The sequence below is a fragment of the Equus przewalskii genome, chromosome 29, assembly GCF_037783145.1.
Source record: "Equus przewalskii isolate Varuska chromosome 29, EquPr2, whole genome shotgun sequence".
Classification (NCBI taxonomy): domain Eukaryota; kingdom Metazoa; phylum Chordata; class Mammalia; order Perissodactyla; family Equidae; genus Equus; species Equus przewalskii.
The window spans coordinates 17,456,023-17,483,852 of record NC_091859.1 but is presented as its reverse complement, the minus strand read 5'-3'; the positions used below and the strand labels follow the sequence as shown (position 1 = coordinate 17,483,852).

Here is a 27,830-nt window from a genome sequence, read left to right as displayed (position 1 = left end):
AACTGGCGATGATATTGCCTGTAGAATATTTTGAACTGCTTCAATTAGCTACCCTTATCGCAGTTCCGTCCTGTTCACCCTCTTCCCAATGGGTGCAGATGTTCATGATTTTGTTCTTCCATTTTCTTGTTAGGTGACTTTTAGCAAATTATTTAGATTTTCTCAGTCTCTCCATTTCTACTTCTGAAAATGTGATAATAATACTTACATGGATTATAAAGCATGAAATTTAAAGTTAGAAATATGTGAAAACTCTGAGAATAAATCATGGGATAAAGCAGACACCCTCTGAACATCAATTTCATTTCTTGCTAATGGGCCCAAGAAACATGATTTACAATGTATTACATTAGCCAATTGTGGGTCTCACAGAACTGATTATATTAAATAAATGTATATGTTAACAATATCATCTTCACAAGGAGCTAAATCCAATGTAATGCATTTAAACTCCACTACAGATGCTACAACACATTTATTGGTTTATAAAGAAAAATTCTACTAGTAGATAGCTAGAAGTTTTCCCAAAAAATCTCAGATTATAGAATTTGACCCTCTCAAAGTTAACGCTTAGAATTGTTTTAACTATCCTAGAACAAACCACTTTGTTCTATTTGTCTTTCTCTTTTTTTTTCTTCGAAGTTTATTTTTTTCCTCTATTACAAAACTAAAGCCTTTCTATAATGTTCTTAAAATGATAATAATAAAATGTCATACTGTGAATCACCATACAATTCTGAGTTACTTAAGGAAGACTATCTTTTGTTTTCAAACAGTTCTATGACAAAAATAAGGTGTTTATTCTAATACTAATTTTTAAGACAAATGCATTAGAGTCACAGAAATTAAATAACTTTCCGAAGGTCTCATAGCTAAAAAGTGACATATTTAAGTTATTTTAAAAGGGAGAGATCTTACAATGTGGCAACTTATATTAAAATATCTGGTACTAAGAGTTCTTTTAAACATGAGGAAATGAAAATTCTGGAGGAAGAAGATCCTGTAAATATAGCTGATACAATCACAATGGAAATAGGCAAGGAATTGAGTAGATCTTTCACTTGCTAGAAGCATGCATCAGAAACTGACAATAATAGATAAATCAAACAAGCCTTTGGGCGATTACAGCTTTGCATAACTTTTAGTTTTTTTTTAAAAAAATATATTGCTAGCATGCAATGACAGAATAAAAGATTATTGCCTTGTGATATTTTTAGTACACATTTTTTTTTCATGTTCTTTTATGCTTTTTGGCATTAAGCTATAGAATACTATCCCCAAGTAAGGTTTTGGATGAATTCCTAAATTAAATCCACAAAATAAGAAACAGGCAGGACATTGCTGATTGGTTCCAGACCTGAATAGCATAAAATGAGTCCCCTTAACATAATAAGCAAACCAGAAATGTTGATATTTATCACTTGTATCAGAGAGTAAATGAAGCATTTTTCATATTTTAGAAACTAGTGTAGTTACCTTCCTGGCCAAAATTAAGTTATTCCAAGTAAATCAATATAGATTTCAAGAGTAGTGGGCAAAAAGGATTCAATTCCTCTAGACCCTGCTTTGTATTTGTATTTTCCTGAAATTATTTGATCTATGATTTATTAAACCTCTATGTGAACACGATAGTTGGTTGAGAGAATCACATTTAATTGTTGCCACAGCTACAGAAGGAAAGAGCTTTGTAAGAGAAATGTTCTCACTGTAGAAACCTCCTTCGCAGCAGGACTCAGTTCTTGGTTAAAAGCTATGGTATTTGAGCTTGTTAAGCACGTATCTCCCATTCCATAGGGAATGAGCCAGGCAGCCTTTGCTCACGACGTCCACCTGCACTTCGTTAGAGAGCAGAGTGTTCACATGCCACACCACAAGATCCGCACAATGACATAACTCCATTCAGAGACTGGCGTGACTGGGCTGGATTTTCCCCCCTTCAGCTCTTGTATCACTAAGAATCTGGCAGCCAGTTCCGTCCTGACAGAGTTTACAGCATATATTGGTGGATTCTTGTCCATAGTGCATCTGCTTTAAGAATTAACGAAAGCAGTGTCAAGACAGTAAGGTAAGTGCTGTTTTAACTATAGCACTGGGGATGCTGTTTGGGACAGTGTTTATTCTAACAGGAACAGAAAATATTCCAGAGCAACTTTACCAACTGCGAGTCAACAGCAAATCCAGTTTTGAGCATTTACTTTCACATTTTGCTTAATATGCATTCTATGATTTATGGATTTGAGATAAATTTTATACAGTATATACTGTATTGCTTGGCAAAGGAAGTTATAAAAAGTTTCAAGCTTGGAATGAGAAAATATTTAAACTAGACAGTGAAATAGTGTAGCAATTAAAATGTTTGTTATTTTTATGCTAATTAGTTATAGAGAGATGTTAGTATTGTTCAAACCTACTTTTGGAACAAAGAAAAGCCACTTCCATCAGTATTCAAAATATTTTGCAACAAGTATATTGTTATCTTTTGTTACAACTTGTCATAAACATTTTATGTTGTTGTAAAATGTGAGCTAAAATACATAGGCACTTATGGATTATTTATTTCTACTTTGTTACTTTTAAAGAGATTTTTGGATGTGTATCTTAAGGAACATGTTTTAAAGAAATTCTGGGAAACATGATTTACTTTTTGCAAAAAGCATTTCCTCCATAGCCACAGGTATTTGAAAAAACTGAGGGGAAAGTAGAGTGTGATTTTCCTTCACAATGGAGTCACTATATGGTTACAAACTCTCTGAATTCAGAGCCTGGGTTTTTACTCTGCCAAAAAGTATGGAAACATTTTTTCATCACTATTCAATACACGTATTATAGTTACCATGACTATTTTGGTTTATACTTTATTTGAAATAAGGTGGAAGCTTATTAATGAAGCAAGACAAATCATTTACATCCTGTAACTTATAAAGAATCTTATAATTACGTTAGTACTGTGTAATTGTTCTCATGGCCAAGACCTGTCAACTGAATTAAATGATTCCATCATAATCTTAGGGAATAATTTACTATAAATCTGGCTACATGTTACATTATGTCAGCTATCAAAGTGATTCTAACAACTTTTTGAGTGTGTTTCATCTGCTAAAATAAAGTACTTCATAATCCTAAATTAAAGCAAAGAAAAGTATGTTTAAAATTCTGGATACTAAAAAATCCTACTTATCTCAAACTACCTAGGTCCAAAAACTTGTACCGCATTTCTCACAGGAAGATATATTATTTTATGGTTATCTATTGGAATGTGGATCCTGCTTCACATGAATGATCTCCTTCCCAGAGTTACCAACTTCTCCTCAGCCATAACTCTTCACTCTACAAAAGTCCAATTCTTATATCTTATTTCTCTTTACCTTGATTGCTGACCCATACTTCCCCAAGCAACTGAAATGTACTTTACTGAGCCTCACCTTAGAAATGTGTTTCACTGTTATAAATTGTTTTAATTTATCTAGTCTCAGTGTTATCCTTTCCTACATGGCTCCTAATGCCACTGTTACATACAGACCTCCCTCAGTTCCCATCTCTCTCCCACTTCCATTCTGTGAGATCACTAAAATCCAGAGAAGTGAATCATGCCATCTTAAATTTTGGCATGAAGGGAGTAGAAAACTTCTGAGTTATTGAGAGAAAAGAGAACTTTAATTCAAAACTTGGAAAAGAATCTTTCTCTGCCAGTTAGATCTCTTTCCAGGTTTAAACATTTTTAGAATTTGTGACATTTCCCTGACTAATAAACAGTAGTTTTGCTAAAACTAATATACTAAGTATTAATTGCAGAACACAGTTTTGTAATGTGCTTTAAAGTATGGAATGTTAAACCAAAAATGGAATAATATGCACACGCACCTCCAGGAAGAATTCTGTTCCCCTTTCTCAGAACCAACAACAATAACCAGATGTTTTTAAAGGAATGTCAACCCCCCTGCTCTGCCCTCCCCCAACACACACACATAAGAACAGCTTTCCTCCAGGCAAAACCACAGATTGCCCATGTTCCCAGGAAGGGTCTTCTTAATGAGACAGTTTAATGATATTGAATGATAAGGTAGTGGGTACAGTTGACAACTGTTCTTCTCATTTTTATTTCTTCTGGTTTTGAAGAGTGTTCTGAAAGCAATGTTTTACCATGGTGGTCAATGGGCACCACCCAGAAACCTCTTGTAGGAAGGCATTTAATTAAGGAAAGACCTAGAGAGACTGACAGGAACAATAAGGCCTGACTCACCCAGAAGGGGGCGTATGTATACGCAATCTAATCTGAAACTTGTTCACCACCCCACAAGTTGTAAATCTACATCCTTATCCTCACACTTGAATAAAAATTAACAAGACATTGTTAGATGCACTAAAAAAGCACTATAAAATAGTAAAATACACCTTTGCTGGTGCATTGAACATTGCAAATCAAATGTCCTTTACCTGAAACTATGCTATCTTATAATAATATGTTTCCACTTTATTTAGGATTCAAAGCATTTCCCAAAAATGAATCCAGGTGCGTTTACTTTCCTCTTGGCATTGATCAGTGGTACCAGCGGCTACTACTACGACGATTATGATTACAATATCCCCCTATCGATTTATGGGCGATCATCACCAAACTGTGCACCAGAATGTAACTGCCCTGAAAGCTATCCAACAGCCATGTATTGCGATGAACTGAAACTGAAAAGTGTGCCAATGGTGCCTCCTGGAATCAAGTACCTTTACCTTCGGAATAACCAGATTGACCATATTGATGAAAAGGCCTTTGAAAATGTAACCGATCTACAGTGGCTCATTCTAGATCATAACCTCCTAGAAAATTCCAAGATAAAAGGAAGAGTTTTCTCTAAATTGAAACAACTGAAGAAACTGCACATAAATCACAACAATCTGACAGAATCTGTGGGCCCACTTCCCAAATCTCTGGTGGACCTGCAGCTTACTCACAACAAGATCACGAAGCTCGGCTCCTTTGATGGACTGGTAAACCTGACCATGGTCCATCTTCAACACAATCAACTGAAAGAGGATGCCATTTCAGCTGCTTTTAGAGGTCTTAAGTCCCTTGAGTACCTTGACTTGAGCTTCAATCAGATGAGCAAACTGCCTACAGGTCTCCCCGTCTCTCTTCTGACTCTCTATTTAGACAACAATAAGATCAGCAACATCCCTGATGAGTATTTCAAGCGTTTTAATGGACTGCAGTATCTACGTTTATCTCATAATGAGCTAGCTGATGGTGGAATACCTGGAAATTCTTTTAATGTCTCCTCTCTGCTTGAGCTGGATCTCTCCTATAACAAGCTTAAAAACATACCGACTGTCAATGAAAACCTTGAAAATTATTACCTGGAGGTCAATGAACTTGAAAGTAAGTAGAAAGCTGTGCCTGTGTTTCATTGCTATTTCCTCAAGTTTTAAATGCCTAAGCTGTGTAACACAAATATTGCATCTGTCTCTGTTTTTAAAAAAAGAAAAAAAAAAAACAATGAAAATGCCAATAAAATATCCCTCCAATTCAAAGATGGAAGAATTCTAGCTCAGTTATTTATCCAATATCTGGCCTTTCTTTGGAGTATCCAGATAAGAAACCATTAAGATCATAGAATTTAAACACTAATTTCTTCAAATTTAATACTCAAGGCTAATTAATCCTGCTGAGTTATCTCTTGCCATTTATCTGTTACTATTTGCCTCCTTCATGACTTAGATTTGTGTTCTACATTTTTTCCTTGGCAAGATCTAGCTGAGGGAGGAATAAATAAGTCCAGAAGAGGCACAGCTAGGAGAGGCTTCAAATTGCCCTTCTGCTTGTCCTCAGAGCAGCCTGTCTGTACTCATGGTCTTCTCTGACATGATTACTTGGGACTCAACATATTACTATCATGATCATCGTCTCTCTTTGTTCCCTGGTATGGTGTGCATGCTCTTTACTGTGTTCTTATGAGGACTGAGAATGATTAAGGAGGGAAGGAATATGATGAGGGTTTGGGACATTTTTTTAATAGCATTACAGAGCCCATTTTCTTATATACAAGCCTTTGCCTCATTTGATTTTGCCACAGCTTCTCCTTCCTTTCTCTTGTTGCCATAGTTTATTTCCATTTATCTTCTGAGTGGGAGTTTGATCCGATCCACTTGGGCTGTTTATGCACTCATCTGGTCTTCTGGGACATTTTCAATTTAAGCTATACAAATTCAGGTGGGAAATTGACATATCCCATTCCCCACCTTACTGTTTAATAAAGGTTGGCAGAAGAGAAAACCTATTATTCATGGATAAAGTTTGTTAAATCAAAAATCAATTGGGAAGCACTGATTCACACATAAAACAATTCTATCTGAAAAATAATCTATTGAAATTGAACATTTTTATACCATGAAAGTCGGTTCACTTCTCATAGGATAAGGATATTGACATACGTATCAGAAAAATTACAATGTGCCTTGTTAATATGATACTTTGTAATTCTACAACAATTTTATGTAGTAGAATTGGGGTGTTCTCATGAAGCAGTCCATGATTGCCAACTCTGAAATGCCACCTGTTCTTTCTCGTATCTGGAAAGCTTGTTTGTCATACAATACACAGTAAAGCTATCAGAGCTGAACTCTTACAGTCCTTTCCAGTGGAAAATTCACTATGTGGCTATATATGGTCCCACATTATAAACATTTGTGGTTAAGAGGAAGGATACTCAGGCCAAAACGTTAACCAGATTTAAGGTGTGAGAAGGCGAAGAAATCCATTAGATTTGGTGGGTGGAGGTTAGCCGAGAGCGAGACTACCTCCTACTCTGAGACAAGAAAGGGGAGAGATACAGACATAGGAGCATTTGGAGGTGTAAAGACCAGTTTTCATTGCATGAGTAAAAGAAGGAAGAGCCAATGAAGGAGATGGGAAAGGTAGTCTATGGGACAAATGCCAACAGCCACTCAGTGCCAAGCTGAGATTTGAAACCACCGTGCCTAGCACATGTGGTCATTTGAAAACGAGTTGTTACTTTTCTTCCTTCCTTATCCTTGATATTTAGGTATATACATTTTAGGTATTCTTGTCATTTGACTTTGCATGTATGTCTTCAATATGGCTTATTTTGCCACATAATAATTATGCATATCAATTGTCTGCATTCTTTTAAGATAAAAGGAGCCTCTTAATATTTTTCTAATACTAGGAAATATATAGCCAAAAAATATTTCTCGTATTTCAAACTTGCAACTGTAAGCATTAGCCTAATTGTAGATGTTCCTAATGTAATTTGGAAAAAAGAAAAAAATTAAAAGGAGGCCAATAATTATTTATTACATATTATGTGCTAGCACTTTGTGAAGTGCTTTACATATTTTAGTTTAATCTTCACGCAAAACAGTGTGATAGATATGTTATATCTAACAAACAGATCAAATAAATGTTCCACAGTCACTTGGATGGTAAATGGCAGAGGCAGAAAACTAATATAGGCTTAAGCCCATGTTTTTTCCACTGTTCCATCCATTCTCAGAGGTAGGTACCATAAGAAGAATCTCTGGAATTTGACTGACGAGTTATTTAAGACAACATCTTAAGGAAAGTGTGTTTAGGCTTTCACTCAAGTCACTGTTAAGTAGAATTTGAGAATGAAAGAAAATAACAACATAGAAGATCAGATAATGTTAATCTGAAATAGACTTGGGCAAAATAGACTATGTATACACATAGATCATGCCGTCTAGTAAATCTTAGTTTCTCTTAAGAACTAAATCAGTTTTTCATTTGTGGCAGCTTTTTGACCACAGAAAAAAGAACATGGGCTCAGATGGTGGACATTCCATGCTTTGGTTTTTGCTTTGTAGTTTTGAATCATTGCCATAGAGTGTGGTTGTTGGAAAACTCTTTAGAGTTTATCTAGTTAAACTCTCTTATTTTAAGATGAAAAACTCCAGGGTGTTTATATTGGTGAGATTGTTCATACAACAGCACCAATCTGAGATTTCTTCAGGCTAGACTAAATATTTTGAAAGATTGCTTAGATAACATGATGCACTAATTGAATGTCTTTCTAAAATCAAATATTTCTAAACCAAGAACTTAAATAAGTTCTGTTCTTTGAAAAATTCCATTGAATGTCCTGATCTACCATGGGAATTCTTTACTAAATATTGCTGTGTCATTTGGTAGCCTGACATATACCTTTAGTAGCTTCAAATTCAAAGATACATCAAATAAGTGGGAAGAAGTCCTATTAGATATTATGGATTTGAGGAATTTTTTAAATGATTATCTCAAAGCCTGTGTACTCAAAAAAGAAATGATTAAAGTTTTCCATTTTTTAATTTACAGAGTTTGAAGTAAAGAGCTTCTGTAAGATCCTGGGACCTCTATCCTACTCCAAGATCAAGCATTTGCGTTTGGATGGCAATCGCCTCACCCATACTAGTCTGCCACCTGATATGTATGAATGTCTACGCGTAGCAAATGAAATCACTGTTACTTAATATCAACTAATTCCAATTATATTGAAGTGTATCCTGGAGCAACATTTTATGGTTATGTTTTTTTGTGTGTCAGTTTTCATAATATTTCATAATGTTTCATAATATTCATTTTTGTTGTTTATTACTTCCATGAATTTTAAATTCCGAGCGAAAATGTTTTGTAAACATTTTACTACTTTTTTTAAAAGAAAAGATGAAAGGCAGGCCTATTTCATCACAAGCACAGACACATACACACACACAGACAACAAACTTAATGCTGTATTTGTAAATTTAGTGTTTTCCACATCTCTACCGTCAAATGATGTACAAAGCCTTTTACTGGTTGTATGGAAGTCAGCCAAGTTTTGTAATTCCTTAATCTTAACTTAATGTGCCAAAAAGCATGGACTACATACAAATGGGTGTTTACTGTCTTGAGCAAACCATCTCAATTTTTAAATGCTCAAATTTTAATGTTCAAATTTGTTTTGCTGAAAAATAGGTGGTAAATTTTGAGATCAATGATTATGCAAAGTACTAGACAAAATTCATTAAGCCGCATACACTTAAAGCAGTATTTTTAGTATTAAAAATTCATGTAGTTACCTAGTGAAACTTTTCTTTTCTAGAATTATTTCACTCTAAGTCCCATGTATGTTTCTTTTTGATTATTTGCATGTTATGTTTAACAAGCTAATAGCAAAATAAAACATAGCAAATGGCATCACTGTGTTTGACTTTTTGTGAAATTCCAATCTCTCATTTCTAAAATATATAAAATAATAGATTAGAATTCAAAAAAATATGTCTAGCCTGCAATAGTTTACTTATCTTAAGTAGAATTTTTAAATAAACTGTCTGCTTCTAGCATCCACATCCTAAGAGTTTCTAAACGTATCTTACAATAGTGTCCTTAAAAGTGTACAGATCCGATTCCCATTTGCAGGGTGGAGGGATTTCTCCTCTTGCCCCACCAAGCAATTCTCTGGACATCAACTGGGTGTCCTGCAATTCAATTCAATTGTGACACTATCTACCTAGAGACAGCCTCAGATTCCATGGATGAAGGGTTCAGTCCTACAAGACTGCACCTCCCTCCACCCCCACTTTAGATGCCAGTCACAAGCTCGGGTAGTTTACCTGTACTTCTGACCAACTGGCTATGGATGAGAGGTTCCCAAGACCCCCTCCTTCGGTTCGGTTAATTTGTTAGAGCAGCTCACAGAACTCAGGAAACATATTTACTCACTAGAATACTGGTCTATTAAAAGGATATTTGTCAGGAACAGCCAGACAGAAGTGAAGTATAGTGCAAGGTATGAGGGAAGGGCACTGAGCTTCCATGCCCTCCTCAAGAGCTCCAGTCTCCCCAAATCTCCACTTGTTCATCAATTTGGAAGCTCTCCGAACCTTTCCCTTTCGGGTTTTTATAGAAGCTTCATTACAAACACGTGATGGGTTAAATCACTGGCCACTACAATTGAACTCATCTGCAGCCCCTCTGGCTTCGCTGGAGGTGAGGAGGAGAGAATGAAAGTTCCAACCCTCTAATTACTCAGTTAATTCTCCCGGCAACCAGCTCCCATCCTTAGGTTACCTAAGGGCTCTCCAAAAGTTACCTCATCAACATAGAAAAGACATTTGTCAGTCTTGTCACAGGAAATTCCAAAGGTTTTAGAAGCTGTGAGCCGGGAACCATGGACAAAGAGCAAATATATATGAGAAATGTAATTTGGTCATCTGAGTGACCAAATATGTATTTCTAATAAATCACAATATTGTAGTTCTTAAATCTCACACTTTGCTTCGGTATTTGCCATTATTCCCATTTCTGTGGGTTTACTAGTTCATACGCAATGATGTTCTATTAAATAAGAAGCTGCCGTGAGATCTCATTAATCACTGCTTGATTCTTAAGCAAAATGGTGGATAACTCCCAGGATTGAAAATGTTGAAGATATATAAATGTTTCTGAAAATGAGACTTTAAAAATCAATTTATTTTGAAGTCAATATATTAGTAACAGTTTATAATCCAGTAACAACAGGTTTCAGCTTTCTGTATTGTGGATATCTATGATTCTATACAATGGGAAATAGTAGGGTATATAATTTATAAAACTAACTTCTACCTTATCAAGTTAACAATACAGCATACGTGCAGAGCCAAATGTTGTGCAATCAAAAATATACTCATCCCTTATGAGTGCATATATAGTATCAAAGCCATTATCAATTAAGACTAAGTTGACTGGCAGATGTGGAGGTGTACATTATGTTAAGTACACTGTGTACTTTTTATTGTCTTGTCTTTTCTACATAAAGGTAAGTTCCTTGAGCTGTGATAGTACTTTCAGGTCATTTCTTGGTATGAGCTTAAAATCTATTTTCTCTCATTGAAACTATAACACAGAAGAAATGGAAATAAAATTTCCTTGCCCTATCTATACCAATTCACCATCAATCTCTTGATAGCTACTCTGAGGTAGGTAGTAGAGAATGTGCCATAAACTCTCTTTTAGAAAGAATGTTACAGACTTGAGTGAGCTTTGTCTCTATATCACTTAGGGAAAACATCTTGTTAGCTGACAGCCTACATATGTAAAAGCCTTTGATTTCTCTCTATCTAAAGTCATACGTTGTTCTTAAGCCTAAAAAGCAAAACTGTAACTTTTAAAAGAGCAATTCCTTTTGTAGTCATGGTTAGTTGACAAGGACCAAATGAAGCACAAAGTGACACTTTCTTGCAGAAGCATCTGGGGAAGACACTGGTTAGATCCTGTTTTGCCGCAGCTCCCCTTTCTAGAAGCCAGACTCCATTTCTCCAGAGCAGAGCTGGAGAAGAGAAGCTTCCTGCTTGCTCCTTCACTCATTGTGACAGCCCCAGGGAGGAAAGAATATTGGAGACTATCTTTATCTGCTCTTCCTCATCCCCCCACTTCCACCCCACTTAGGGTAGTGTTTTTCAACATTTCAGTGTATAATTGGCATGTTGAAATGCTTTTCTAAATGCAGATTACCAGACATAATGTCCCAGATATACAGACTCAGTAAGTTATGCAATGCAGGATTCCACATTTTTAAAGAACTTTCATGGCTATCCTTATACTGGTGGTCAGTGATACATATCTTTAGAAACACTGACTTAGTGTGACCAAATCATTGAAATTCCAAATAGATAAAAAGCAGAGGAGACCTTTTCTCTAGGGAAGCAGAGCAGAAAGAAGCCAATTTTTTGCAATATACATACATGAGAGTGAATATTATTTTTCCCATATTCTAATTCATTTAAGCACTCTAACCCTCAGTTTCTTCATCACTAAGCAAGGAATAAAAATGATAACTTCATAGGGCCGGACCCGTGGCTTGATAGTTAAGTTTGTATGCTCCACTTCGGTGGCCCAGGGTTCGCCGGCCCAGATCCTGGGCGAGGACCTACACACTGCTCATCAAGCCATGGTGTGGCAGGTGTCCCACATATAAAATAGAGGAAGAGAAGCACAGATGTTAGCTCAGGGCTAATTTTCCTCAAAGAAAAAACTTCATGAAGATGTCATGAGACACTTCTGCCCCTCACCTACCTTGAGAGCTGCTTTATAGATATTTCTTATGTACTATGCTCCTTTCTCTCCAGAGTGGCCCAACTGGTACTCTATCAGGAGAGATATCTTAGGATTCACTTTGATTAAATTTTTAAGAAGGCACCTAGGAGAAATCGTCACCAATATGGTGAATTTAAAACAGGAAGTTCTCTCTACTGTCTCACTAACAACAATGATTCTGACTTTGTCTCTTAGCTAAACAACCCCATGAATGGATTAAAGCAATGATGCTTATGGATTTTTTTTTTTTCCTAAGACTGATTGATGGGAGACTTAACTGTAGACGCTACTTGAGGAAAAAATGGAAAAATGAGAAAAGCCCATCTTTATTCTCAACACCTCCATTGAAAATCAGGGCTAGGTCATGTCTTTATGGTGAAGGAGAACTGTGATGTTCTCAGGCTTTGAGAGGAATTATCATGCCCTAATAAGTACGAAAAATACAGTTGGATGATAGACCACTAAATGAGTCAGAGGAATGTTGATTTCTTAGTTAAAAGTTTCCCAGCTGGTAATAGCTGTTTTCAGAAATACTGGAGAGTTTAAAAGGTTGGTTTCACAAAAGATTATGAATTTTTTTCCTTGTGATCTTTTAAGTTTGGGGTTCTGTTTTTTCTATGGCTGTAATTTTATCATAATGATGGCCTTGGATTTTTCCTTGGTTGAATTTTGCAACCATCCTAAATACGTGCTTAGCATTTTACTTACAAGTAAAAGAAAGTGCTCATTCGATTTGAAGTGAACTCTAAAGCAACTTTACTAACTAGAACCAAAAATGTATTTAAAATACAATGTTAAAAAACTTAAAGTAGATATGCCATATGTATATGAAATAAATAAAAATACGTTTTTAAAATATCTCATTAGTTATATTTATTTATTCACTCATGCATTCAGGAGATTTTATTTCTTAATAAGGTATAAGAAATTGAACTACAATACAGGTAGGGAAAATTACAAATCTAGACCATATAAAATGTGTGAGTTCCCATGCATCTTCATCTCACTTTGATAGCCCCAAGCTTCCACTTCTACTGTGTAGTAGCTCCTCTTTCACATATTGCTTGGCCCAGAGAGTATCACCTACATGTGTGTCTTGTCCCTTTAAAATATACCTGCCATTCCACAAAAGGAAATATTTTCCATGTTTTAAAAATATTCGGGCCAGCCCTGGTGGCCTAGAGGTTAAGTTCTGCACACTTCTCTTTGGTGGCCCGGGTTCAGTTCCCAGGCACGGACCTATGCCACTCCTCTGTCAGAGGCCATGCGGTAGCAGTGGCTCACACACAAAATAGAGGAAGATTGGCAACAGATGTTAGCTCAGGGCAAATCTTCCTCAGCAAAAACAATATATTCAAGAACTTTAGCTGCCTTACTTATGGATTGTGCCTCAAATAAACCCCTCTATCTCCCCACTGCCACTGCATTAAGATTTGCTCAATTTTCATCTATATTTCTGAAGGTTCTCATGTTTTGCCTAACTTCATTATCCACAATGTTACTGGAGTGAGTTTTCTAATATATAAACCTGGCCCTTTGTTATTTATCTGCTTAAAACTATTTAATGATAAACCGTCATTTTCAGGATGGGACCCAGGCTCCACAATGCAGCATTCAAAACATCCCAGGATATCAAAGACCCTTTGTGATCTAGTCCTTTGTTGTCTCGAGAGCCTCATCTCTTACCAGGCCTTGCCAGACCCCACCATACACCGTATTAAATCGCTTGATACTGCAACCATACTTACCAATTTTCAGCTGTTTTTGCTCTGTGTCTATGAAAACGCTGTCCTTCTTTTCCTCCTGGAGTCTCTTTACGCCCCTGCAGTTGGAAACACCTACATGTCTTTCAAGACTCACCTTAAGCTACTCTGTCCCTTTGCCATAAATCCCTTTGAACCTCCTCGGATAGAATTAATATCCTTTATCATAAAAAGAAAATCCTGTATCATAAAAATCAAAATTCTTTATCAAAGTTCTGAGCTAGAATTAACAACTCCCTCTGTTGTGCCTCTGTCTGTAACTTTTCCATTAATGCATTCAACAAATTTTTTATTGAGCTTCTACTAAACCCCAGGAATGGCTTAGATGTTAGGGATTCAGTAGCGAACAAGACCAACAAGGTCCTCTCCTAAGAAAGTTGACATTTGTAAGGAATTCAAACAATAAGCAGACAAGCACATACTTTGTGACATGATGTCATGTAGTGATAAGTGTTATGACAAAAAATAAACTACCTGAAAGGATCAGAGGGAGTGGTGATTTTTGATTAGGTGATGAGGAAAGCCTTTCTGAGGAAGAAACCTATATTTATTTAAATTTTGTTATCTATTAGATACTTCTGGAAATGCTCTTTATGTATAACTTTAGTTCAAATAACACCTACATAGTACATTCCTACTTATCAGGGAGAAAAAACAGGACGTAAGGTCAGACATGTTTTAAGTGTTGTAACCCTCCTTTGAGACCAGATCTCTACTGTCGGAGTGCATGTTCTAACTCTGTAAGTCCCAGGGGAGCTATGGCATTAAGAGGTGCTTAGATGTGTTTCCATGTGCATCTGTAAATTCCCTCTTCCCAGCTCTGAGAAAATACAGGGCCTAGTGGTAAGCTCTGAGGAAGTGGGTGTTGAATAGAGTTACTGGAATCAAGCTGTGGTGGGCAAAAACAAATCACAATGGTCAATCTTGAGCCAGGCCTTTTCTGGCAAGCTCCAGTACAACTGCTTCTGTTTTGGTGTCTTTAACTTTACATAAAACCTCTCAATTTACTTTATTCACGGGGATCATCCACTTCTCTCTAGTAAATCTATTTTTAACAGAGTGTTCTCTGCTTCAAAACTTGGGATATAGGATATAGGAATACTAACCTATTTTCTCACATCCAATCTCTCAACAAATTTTCTGGCTAGATCCTCAAAATATGTCACAAATCTGACTGTTTGCCACTGCTAGTCCAATCCACCGCCATCTCTCTTCTGGACTAATGCAATAGTTTTCTAATGGATTTCAAATTGGACTCAAAGGTGGAATCTTACAGTTTACTCTCAAATAACAGCTAGGAAGAGCCTTGAAAAACGTAAATCAGATTATGTCCTACCCCAAGTTACTTACCTGGAATACCTTCTCATCACACTTAAAATTTGAAGCCCTTATCATGACCTTCAAGGTGATGTTTCCTTATCACTCTTCTTGCCCACTCCTCTCCAACACACTGGTCGCCTTGTTCCTTGAACATGCCAAATATATTCTTGGCCCAGGTTTCTTGCCTTTGTCTCTGCAGTGCCCCAGCTATAGATACAGTGTATTTCCTAACTTAATCTGATCTCTGTTCAAAGTCATCTGCTTTGAGGGGCTTTCACGAATCACCCCATATAAAAAAGCACGCTTGTTCACTCTGTTCTTCACCCTGCTTTATTTATTTATTTACTTTAATATTCGTTAGAAAATGACATTATATTAAGCACAATATATGTATGTATGTATTCAGATCCCCACAATTAAAATTACACTCCACAAAGGCAATGTGCTTCTTTCCTTCAAGCTCTCTTCCTCGTGCTCAGGAGAATGCCATACATAACAGGTTTTCAATAAATTTATGTTGAATGAATGAAAAACCTTCTATTTGTATGGCACTCTCACCTATAGGCGTTCATTGAACATTTCTCACTGTCCAGTGTGGATTATCATAATTTTAAAACTGAAACTGAGAGGATGAAGCTCTCTGCTAGTATGACATAGCTATTAAAATGCAGAGATGAGGCTCACTTGTAAGAATTTTGCTCTTGTTGTTCTTATCATTAAAGTTTTTCACAACATCAGTGCTCCTGTGACTAACAATTTGTTATACAAATTGGATTAATATAATTAGAGAATTAGCATTCTTCTCAAGTTCAAATAGAGCATTTATAAAAATTGATATCATACTTCACCACAAACCCAAATTTGTTTCAACAAATTTCCATTCGCAATTCATAAATTATATCAGAAGTTGAAAAATAATAAAAATATAATTCACATATATTTGGAAATTAATAAAACAAATCTAAAACACTTATTGGTCAAAGACGTAATCAGAATAGAAATCTAAAATTATAGTAAAATAATAGTGAAAATATTGCATATCAAAATGAGTTTAAATCTGTGATATTAGTAATTCAAGTATAATTCATACCCTTTGATCCTGTTACTGAATTGGAAACTAATTTAGTAAATATTCAATTTAGATGAAAATGATTTCCTTTAAAATATGAAATAAAGAAAAGATATTCAATATCACTTCCTCTGCTCAACAGATTATTGGCAGAACTGCACAACACAATAGAAAAAGAAAAAGAAATGGAATGCATTAAGAAGTAAAAGAGGAGAATATAGCTCCAAAGTTTTGCAGATCATGTAATTTTCTACATAGAAAACATAAAAGATTCTACAGCCACATTATTAGAAATAATGAGAGAAAGTGCCATTTATTTATTTATTGTGTCTCAGATCCAACACCATATCTTTATAGTCTGTGTTGCTGGACATTGGTCTCCATGAACTACAGTTCCTAGGTGTTTTTGTCTGCAGAGGCCTGCCAGGGGAGACACTAGAGAGAAACTGACAGGTACAAGAAGCAGAAAAGACTTTCGGTGTAGTTATTTTGGGAACTTGACAACTGATTCTAAAACTTATGTGGAAAATCAAGGGACCAAAAATAGCCAAGACATATCTGATGAAAAATGATGGAAGACTTGTCCAACTATAAGAAAATGTAAAGTTATAATAATTAAGATAATGTGGTACTGGCAAAAAATAGGAAAATTGACCAATAGTATAGAATAGAAAATATATCAGCATATTCACATTTATATGGAAATTTGATATATGAGAGACACCATTGCATATCACTAAGGAGAGTAGAAACTAGTCAGTAAAAATAACAGGAAAAATTGGCAACCCACAAGGAAAAAAGATAAACTTGGATTTTTCATTTCATATACAAAAACCAATTCCAAATAGATTAAAAACTTAAATGTCAAACACCAAACTTTAAGAAGTTTAGAAGAAAAGAAAAATGAATATATTTCTGATGTGGGGTCAGGAATGTTTTCTTAAGACAAATCATTAAGGACGAGATTGATGAAATTAACTATGTTATTATTAAGACCTTCTATTCATCAAAAAATATTGTAAAAGAAAGTGAATGCAAAGACAAATCAAGATAAGGTAATTACAACATAAGTAACCTATCAAGGATTAACAACAAGAATATATAAAGAACCTCTCCAAATCAATAAGAAAAAGGCAGACATTCCAATTTTGAAATGGGCAAAAATCCTGAAAAAGGGTTTGACAGAAAATACTGTGACTCCACCTCCCCCCCAAAAACATGAAGGGATGTGCAACTCATTGTAAATTAGGGAAACATAAGTTAAAACCACAAAAAGACATTATTTTTGCCTATTCAATTGTCAAAAATTGTTTGACAATTTAAAGGATTGGAGGAGATGTAACCATTCTTATTTATTAATGGTATGAATGCAAATTAGTACAACTCTTAAATAAATAATTTGGTACTATTTTAGAAACTTAAAATTTCGTATAACTTATAACCCAGCAATTCCCTTTCTACAGTGTTTCTGAAATCTTAAGGTGCATAAAAATAGAATAGAGATCTTGGTAAATTGCAAAGTTTCAGGCATGAGCAGAAATTCCATGCTTTTGCTAAGTTCCCAGGTGATGCTGCTGGTCAGGTCACAATTTTGAGTAGCAAGACAAACCCAACACAAACTTTGCATATATGCAAAGGGAGATGTGTATAAAATATCCATAACAGTTCTTTAAAAAATAGCAAAAGACAGGCAATAACCCAAATTTGCATCAATAGAAAAATTAATAAAATGTACTGTCCAATGGAATATTATACTATAGTAAAAATGTATGAACTATGTCTAAACACAATATCATGGATTTAATCTTAGTAAAAAAACATTGAATGAAAAAGTAACTCTTGAGTGATCTTGTCAAGATGGCAGTGTAGGCAGACTCTGAATTCACCTCCTCCCACAAACACAATCAGGTGACAACTATTTTTGGAAAAATTATACTGGAGAGAAAAGTGAAAACCACATGAAAAGAGCCCCACAAGATTGGACAGTCCTGACTGAGGTGGGAGAGGCAGAAATTCCTTTTGGAGTGGAAAAAGCCACCTTGGTGAGCAGCAGAGCTTCCCATCCAGCCGGGTGGGAGCCATCCTAAGGTATGCAGCCCTTTCTGGAAAAGTGGGGACCTTATCTTGGGCATTTAACTGCTATAAACATTCTTTACACTCAGCACAACTGAGATGAGTGTCCTACGATCTGGCTTCCCTGACTATTAACTGCAGCAGGGAATAGCCCCAAAAAGCTGTTGGAGGAAAGCCAAAAAAACCTGACTCTTAAAGGGCCCATGCACAAATTCACCCATCTCGGAGAGCAAGCTAAAATCACCAAAAAGACAGCTGCAAAGTTCTTTGGTGAAAAGAGACTCATCTGGTAGGCTCTGGGTGCATCTTAGTGAGAGGTGAGACCTCTCCAGAGACTGAAATTTGGTGGCAGTCATTGTTGTGTCCTAGTACAGGAATACTGACACAGACACTGGCAAATGCCATTGAAGTTCTTCCTCTGGCCTGATAGCTCAGGGGTCTGCCACACCCACTAGAGTGCAGATTTAATCCAGTTCAGCCAGGGCAGGCAGCCTGCCATAAAGACTGGCTCCACCCAATAGCAAGCCCTCAGGCTACTTGTTGGACTGCATAGACTGGGTACCTTGATCCTTTATAGGCAAGGGAGTGTCTCCACATCTGTAGGGCAGGGCCTGTGTGAGGACCAGGTGAACTGTGGGGGAGTTGGTGGAGAGGTGGGGGCCTCTTCAGTGGAGCAACTGGGTATGCTCCAGAGGGCCAGGAAGTATGCACAGAACAGGGATGCATTGATGGTGTGTGTGGACCTGTGGGGTGTGGGGCTTAACAGTGGACGAAGACCTGTGCTTCACAATCAGCCACAAAGAGGACTGACTGTACCTTCCAAAGCCTGAAACAATTGGGTGCTCCCATGCCTAGAGCCAGCCTCACTCAGCTACAATCCTAAGAGATCTGAAAACAGCCTTACAGTCCTGAGGCCTGCAGCAACTGTAAGCCCCTGAGTCTAGCAACCAGCTATATTGGGTACATACTCAATTAACAGGAAAACTGCAACAGGAGTGTGCTATTAGACCTTGCAGCCAACAGTGCTGGGGCTCCCCAAATCCAATTTACAATCAGCCAGCCAGGGAGAGAATGACTTAACTCCCTGGGTGCCTGCAGTAAGAGCAACCCTGCCACAGCAGAAGGACACAAGTAGCCCAAACAGGGGTCACTCCTGGATCATTTGGACTAGTGATGAGAGAGAAGCACACTGCTGAGCCTCAAGGCCATCTCTTACGTAATGCCACTTCTCCCAGCTCAGGAGACATAGACTCACCTAATACATAGATATAAGCACAGATAAAGATGCATAATGAGGAGGCAAAGGAATATATTCCAAGCAAGGGAATAGGGCAAAACCCAGAAAAAGAACTAAATGAAACAGAAGTAAGCAATTTACCTGACAAAGAGTTCAACCAAAAACTCATAGGGATGCTCACAGATATCGGGAGAAGACACCAGCGAGAACACCAACAAAGAAATGGAAAATATAAAAAAAAAAAAACACTTAGAAATGAAGACTCAATATTGGAAATGAAAAATTCACTAGAGTGACCTAATAGCAGAGTATATGATACAGAAGAACCGATTAACAAGTTGGATGAAAGACTAGAGGAAATCACCCACACAGAACAGATAAAAGAAAAAAAGAATTAGACAGAATGAAAACAGTCTAAGGGAACTCTGGGACAATAACAAGTGCACTAACATTCGTATTATAGGGGTCCCAGAAGGAACAGAGAAAGACAAAGGGGCAGAGAATCTACTTAAAGAAATAATAGCTGAAAACTTTCCTAATATAAGGAAGGAAACAGACACCTAAGTACAGGAAGCACAGAGAGCACAAAACAAGATGAACACCAAGAGACCCACACCAAGACACACTATAATTAAAATGTCTAAAATTAAAGATAAAGAGAGAATCCTAAAAGTGGCAAGAGAAAGGCAACGAGTGACATACACAAAGGAAAGCCGAGAAGGGTATTGGCAGACTTCTCAGCCAAAACCCTATAGGCTAGAAGAGAGTGGCACGACATATTTAAAGTGCTGAAAGGAAAAAACCTCAAGCCAAGAATACTCTATCCCACAAGGTTATCATTCAGAATGGGAGGAGAGCTAAAGAGCTTCACAGACAAGCAAAAATTAAAGGAGTTTATCACCAAGAAACCAGTTCTACAAGAAATGCTGAAGTGACTTATTTAAGTGGGAAAGAGAAGACCACAAATAGAGATAAGAAAATTATCCCACCCCCACAAAAAAAACCCCAGGAAATAAAATCATAAGTAAAGGCAAAAATACAATAAAGGTAGCAGATCAACCACATATGAAGATGATACATAGGTTAAAGGCAAAAGTACTAAAATTACGTATTACAATAATAAGAGGGTGATGGATAGACACACACAAAACAGGAGATTAGATATGATTTCAAAAACATAAAATGTGGGAAGAGGGGAGTAAAAGAGTAGAGCTTTTAGAAAGAGGTCAAGCTAAAGAGAGTATCAACTCAATATAGATTGCAATATACGTAGAGTATTATAGAGAAACCTCAGGGCAATCACAAACCAAAAACCTATAATAAGTAAACAAATAAGTAAGAGGAAAGAAATCAAGCATATTACTAAAGAAAGCCATCAAACCACAAGGGAAAAGAGCAAGAGAAGAAGAAAGGAACAGAGAAGAACTACTAAAACACCTAGAAAAAAAAGCAACAAAATGGAAAGAAATACATTTTTATCAATAGCTACTTTAAATGTCAATGGACTAAATGCTCTAATCAAAAGACATAGGGTGGTCAATTGGATAAAAAAAAAAAAACAAGACCCGTATATATGCTACATACAAGAGACACACTTCAGAACTAAAGACACTCACAAACTGATAGTGAAAGGATGGAAAGAGATACTCCATGCAAATGACAAAGGAAAGAAAGTGGGAGTAGCAATACTTATATGAGACAAAATAGACTTATAACAAAACTGTATCAAGAGATAAAGAAAGGCACTACATTTATCCCTTTATCATTTATTTATTACTTATTGTACCCTTTATCATTATAAAGGGAACAATCCAACAAGAGGACATGACACTTGTATGTAACTATGCACCCAACATAGGAGCACCTAAATATATAAAGCGACTATTAACAGACATGAAAGGAGAAATAGACAGTAACACAACAATAGTAGGGGATTTTAACACTCCACTTCCACCAATGCATAGATCATCCAAAGAGAAGATCAATAAGGAAACATTGGCATTAAATGACACATTAGATCAGATGGACTTAGTAGATATATATAGAACACTCCATCCAAAAACCACAGAATACACATTCTTTTCAAATGCACATGGAACATTCTCTAGGATTGATCACATATTAGGCCACAAAACAAGTTTCAATAAATTTAAGAAGATCAAAATAATACCAAGCACCTTTTACGACCACAAAGGTATGAAACTAGAAATCAACTACAGGAAGAAAATCAGAAAAGTCACAAAAACGTGGACATTAAACAAAATGCTACTGAACAACGATTGGCTCAATGAAGAAATCAAAGGAGAAATCAAAAAATACCTAGAGACAAATGAAAATATGACATGCCAAAATCTATGGGATATGGCAAAAGCAGTTGTAAGAGGAAAGTTTATAGCAATTCAGGCCTATCTCAACAAACAAGGAAAATCCCAAATAAACAATCTAACTGTGCACCTAAAGGAAGTGGAAAAAGCAGAACAAACAAAGCCTCAAATAAGCAGAAGGAAGGAAATAATAAAAATCAGAGCAGAAATAAATGAAATAGAGACTAGAAAAATAATAGAAATAATGACATCAAGAGCTAGTTCTTTGAAAAGATAAACAAAATTGACAAACCTTTAGCTAGATTCACCAAGAAAAAAATAGAGGAGGCTCAAATAAGTAAAATCAGAAAGGGGAGAAGTTACAACAGACACCTCAGAAATACAAAAGATTATAAGAGAATATCATGAAAAGCTATATGTCAAAAAATTGGATAATCTAGAAGAAACGGATAAATTCTTAGAATCATACAAGCTTCCAAAACTGGATCAAGAAGAAGTAGAGAATTTGAATAGACCAATCACCAGTAAGGAGATCAAAACAGCAATCAAAAACCTCCCAAAAAATAAAGGTCCAGGACTAGATGGCTTCCGTGCTGAATTCTACCAAACATTCAAAGAAGATGTAATACCTATCCTTCTCAAACACTTCCGAAAAATCAAAGAGGATGGGAGGCTTCCTAACTTATTCTACGAAGCCAACATTATCCTGATACCAAAACCAAACAAAGACAACGCAAAAAAAGAAAATTACAGGCCAATATCACTGATGAACATTGATGCAAAAATCCTCAACAAAATACTAGCAAATTGAATACAACAATACATTAAAGAGATCATATATCATGATCACGTGGGTTTTATTCCAGGGATGCAGGGATGGTTCAACATCCACAAATCAATCAACGTGATACAACACATTAACAAAATGAGGAACAAAAATCACACGATCATCTCAATAGATGCAGAGAAAGCATTTGACAAGATACAGCATCCATGTATGATAAAAACTCTAAATAAAATGGGGATAGAAGGAAAATACCTCAACATAATAAAGGCCATATATGACAAACTCACATCTAATATCATTCTCAATGAAGAAAAGCTGAAAGCTATCCCTCTAAGAATAGAAACCAGACAAGGATGCCCCCTGTCACCACTCTTATTTAACATAGTTTTGGAAGTCCTAGCCAGAGCAATCAGGCAAGAAAAATAAATAAAATGGATCCACTTGGAAAAGAAGAAGTGAAACTGTCACTATTTGTAGATGATGTGATTTTATATATAGAAAACCCTAAAGAGTCCACTAAAAAACTTATAGAAATAATAAATGAACACAGTCAAGTTGCAGGATACAAAATCAACATGCAAAAATCGTTTGCGTTTCTATACACTAACAACGAAGTAGCAGAAAGATAAATTAAGGATTAAATCCCATTTACAACTGCAATAAAATGAATAAAATATCTAGGAATAAACTTAACCAAAGAGGTGAAAGATTTGCACACTGAAAACTATAAAACATTGTTGAAAGAAATTGTAGAGGACAGGAAGAAATGGAAAGATATTCTGTGCTCTTGGATTGAAAGAATTAATATAGTTAAAATGTCCATACTTCCTAAAGCAATCTATAGATTCAATCCAATCCCTATCAAAGTTCCAACAATATTTTTCACAGAAATAGAGCAAAGAATCCTAAAATTTATATGGAACAACAGTAGACCCCAAATAGCTAAAGGAATCCTGAGGAAAAAAAACAAAGCTGGAGGTATCACACTCCCTAATTTCAAAATATACTGCAGAGCTATAGTAACCAAAACAGCATGGTACTTATACAAAAATAGATACACAGATCAATGGAACAGAATCATGAGCCCAGAAATAAACCCACACATATATGGACAGCTGATTTTTGACAAGGGAGCCAAGAGCATACAATGGAGAATGGAGAGTCTCTTCAATAAATGCTGTCGGGAAAACTGGACAACCACATGTAAAAGAATGAAAGTAGACGATCATTCTTACACCATGCACAAAAATCAACTCAAAATGGATTAAAGACTTGAATGTAAGACCTGAAACCGTGAGACTTCTAGAAGAAAACATAGGCAGCACGCTCTTTGACATTAGTCTTAGCATGATATTTTCAATTACCATGTCTGACCGGGCAAGGGAAACAAAAGAAAAAATAAACAAATGGGACTACATCAAACTAAAAATCTCCTGCACAGCAGAGGAAACCATCAACAAAACAAAGGAATGACCTGGCAATTGGGAGAAGATATTTGCAAACCATATATCTGATAAGGGGTTAATATCTAAAAGATACAAAGAACTCATACGTCTCAACAACAAAAAAACCAGCAACCCAATTAAAAAATGGGCAAAAGATCTAAACACAGATTTCTCCAAAGAAGATATATGGATGGCCAACAGGTACATGAAAACATGTTCAACATCATTAACTATCAGGGAAATGCAAATCAAAACTACAATGAGGTATCACCTCACTCCAGTCAGAATGGCTATAATTAACAAGACAGGAAACAACAAGTGTTGGAGAGGATGTGGAGAGAAGGGAACCCTTGTACACTGCTGGTGGGAGTGCAATCTGGTGCAGCCACTATGCAAAGTAGTGTGGAGTATCCTCAGAAAATTAAGAATGCATCAACCATATGATCCAGCTATTCCACTGCTGGGTATTTATCCAAAGAACTTGAAAACATAAATGCACAATGACACATGCACCCCTATGTTCATTGCAGCATTATTCACAATAGCCAAGATTTGTAAGTAACCTAGGTATCTATAAAGGGACAAACGGATAAAGAAGATGTGGTGTTATATATATAATGGAATACTACTTAGCCATAAGAAATGATGAAATCTGGCCATTTGTGACAATGTGGATAGACCTTGAGGGTATTATGCTAAGTGAAATAAGTCAGAGGGAGAAAGTCAAATACCGTATGATCTCACTCATAAGTAGAAGATAAAAACGACAAACAAACACCTAGCAACAGAGGTTGGATTGATGGTTACCAGAGGGGAAGGGTGGGGGAGAAGGGCAAAAGGGGTGACTAAGCACAAATGCGTGGTGATGGATTATCATTAGTCTTTGGGTGGTGAACACGATGTAATCTACACAGAATTCGAAATATATTATGATGTACATCTGAAAGTTATATAATGTTATAATCCAATGTTACTGCTTTAGAAACAAAAATTAAAATTAAAAAATGAACAAATAAAATGGAAAAAAGGAAAAGCATTTAACAACAAAAAAACAAAATTGTAATCATACTAAAAGAAAAAATAAATCTTTTTATAAAGTTCAAATTAAGTAAAATGAGACAATATTTTGTTTATGCATAAACATATGTGATACAATTATGAATTAAACAAAAGCAAAACATGATAAACATAAAATTCAGATCAAGGGTTTTCATAGTAGGAATGGTCAGCAGAAGGATAGCATGAGGACAAGGAAATAAGCATATAGAAGTTACTAGTAACATTCTAATTTTGGGAATAAATGTGGTACCCATGGGTGCGATTATGTCATAAAAAAGTTGAATTTCAAAAATGCATCAAAATCAAGAGAAAATAATATCTAATAGCATATTTTTCAGTACTTCACACATATTTTAACAGTTTTTACCTTTTCAGCTTCTCTTGCATTAGATGTATCATCAAATCATAAATGAAGAAACTGAGGAAGAAAGAGGTGAGGTAACTTGCCCAGAGTTGTACAACTAATAAATGGCATCTAGAGATTTCTCAAGACAAAAAGGACAACTTTCTTCTCCTCTTACTCTTGTACCTCAAATCCAGTTCATCAGCAATTTCTAATGAATATACCACGAAAATGTATCCCAAATTTGTCCGTTTCTCCCCATCTCCACTTTTATCTTTCTAGTGCAAGCTTCAGATAATCTGGCCTGAACGACCTCTATGCTTCTAACTAGTCTTTCTGCTCCCTCTCTTACTCCCTGTTATGGATTGAATCTTGCCCCCCAGATATTCATATGTTGAATTACTAACTCCAAGAACCTCAGAATAACCGTATCTGGGGGTCTCTGTAAAAATAGGGTCCAAAGTCTGTATTCTCATCCACTTGCAACACTGTCCCTTCAGGTTTCCAGAATTAGTTCTTGGGTGAGTTGTTTTGCTTCATGGACCAATATATCATCAAAAAATTTCTGCTGGGGAAAACCCAAAGAAGCTTTCATTTTGAAGTCTCTGATGGACTAGTAGAGCCTTTGGCTTGAAATAACCTAATTCAAAGATTGTCTGGTATTCCATCCACCTTTGGATGTCATATGGGTTCCCATCGTACATCAGTTTGGTTTTAAATATTGCTGTGAAAAGATGAGAGAGAAGACTAGAGAGATCATTTCTTTTGCTCAGTATATTTGGCCAGTGTTAATTCTTTTGAGTAGTTCTATTCCCCAGACAAATATATAGACTGAAAATCTGGGCTATTCTTATGAGACCTGAGCATTTTGTTGATAGGAACATGGCTTTTCTTCTCCTTGGTTAGTTAAACTGAAGCTTTCCAAGATTTTGCAGCCATTTTTTAGATTTGTCAACTCACTGGCAAAAATAAATTTCCATCTGGCTTCCCATTTCTAGTCCTTGGCATTTTCCCAGAAAAACTCTGGGATAAAGATTTCATTTCAAATTTTTTTGATAGTTTTTAGTCTTGAGTGCAATCCTCTTAATTCTACATTTATTATTAAGTTCTATTGGTTTAAGAAAACAATGATATTTATTTGTCTAAGATGGAAAACACAAGTACTATGACTTTATGGCTATTAGGATGTATAAAGAGAAGTTCAAATGCCTTAGCCTTGAAAATGTCAAGAAATTGTCCAAATTATTAACGAAGACTTGCTTAAAGAACAATTTTTTTTTTTAATTTGAGGAACAGGAAATTCAATGCCATTGGCTAAACTTTTTGGTCATGGCTTAAATATCACAATTTAGATCATTTCAGTGCGAGACACTGCCTAGGAAATAGACATCTAAGATTTTAGCAGGAAAGATTGCCATCAAGACCAATAAATCATCACATTTTCTGAAGATGATGCACCCACTTAAATTATTTTCCAGATGTAGATTTTAAAAGGTCCTTGGGGGAGAGTTTCTTGATGATTATAATCTTGAGAACTACCTGTTTTAGTTGTTACTGAGGTGGGAGTTTCCTCAGCTATTGTCAGTGTTGTCCTAGCTATTTCTAGGATTGTACTTTCCCTCCTAAAAAAAAAAAAAAAAAAAAACCTTTCACTGTGTTCTTTCTATTTACCTCATTCCACCATCTGAGTTATTAAGCTAAAAAGGTAAGAGCATTAAAAAAAAAAAAAACACCTAAAAGTAAGCCTAACAAATGCCAGAAAGTAACTCTAGAGCAATTTTAGCTTATCTTTTTGCAATAGATATATTTTTAAATATTCTCAGTTTCAAACAGGCCTACCATTCTGAGTTTGCCTTTATCTCCAGCCTTTCTTTACCCTTTCCCAGACATAAGAAACAAGTGGAATTAGATTTCACTTAGACTTTGAAAATACAATTGGAGATACACTGTAGTGTTATTTGTAACCATGATAGATGTCGCTATACTCAGTACCAGAGAAGTCTTTCATTTTCGTACTTTTTTCTGAACTGTATCTAATTCTCTCTTCAGAGATGAAATATCAGGCAGTGGTCTGACAGGTTCCAAATAATTCCTTTACTCTAGGAGTAAAATGCCGTCTTTGTTTCTCAAGTAAGCCCATCCAGCACGTTCTGGGCTGAATCATTAGACACGCAAATTCCAATAGCATGAGTCCAAGAGCTCCCTCCCTGAGAGGATGAGGATGTTTAGTTTAAGATAAAAGAATCCTCTCTCACTTGCACCTTTTTCATCGCAAGTTTAGAGTGAGGACAAAGCCAGAAGTTTTGCTTATTCATCTGGAATGACTTCCTCCTCACTCCCTTCCTCCTT

The 27,830-nt window shown here is 36.0% G+C and overlaps 1 protein-coding gene across 1 annotated transcript; it reads left to right on the top strand.

Annotated features, from left to right (window-relative positions):
* Nucleotides 1-1,634: 1,634 nt before the first annotated feature.
* LUM (lumican) lies at nucleotides 1,635-9,184 on the top strand. The gene is made up of 3 exons (XM_008525694.2): nucleotides 1,635-2,065; nucleotides 4,480-5,371; nucleotides 8,324-9,184. Exons 2-3 carry the CDS (start codon nucleotides 4,501-4,503, stop codon nucleotides 8,476-8,478), a joined length of 1,026 nt encoding a protein of 341 aa, XP_008523916.1. The 5' UTR covers nucleotides 1,635-2,065; nucleotides 4,480-4,500; the 3' UTR covers nucleotides 8,479-9,184.
* Nucleotides 9,185-27,830: the final 18,646 nt, after the last annotated feature.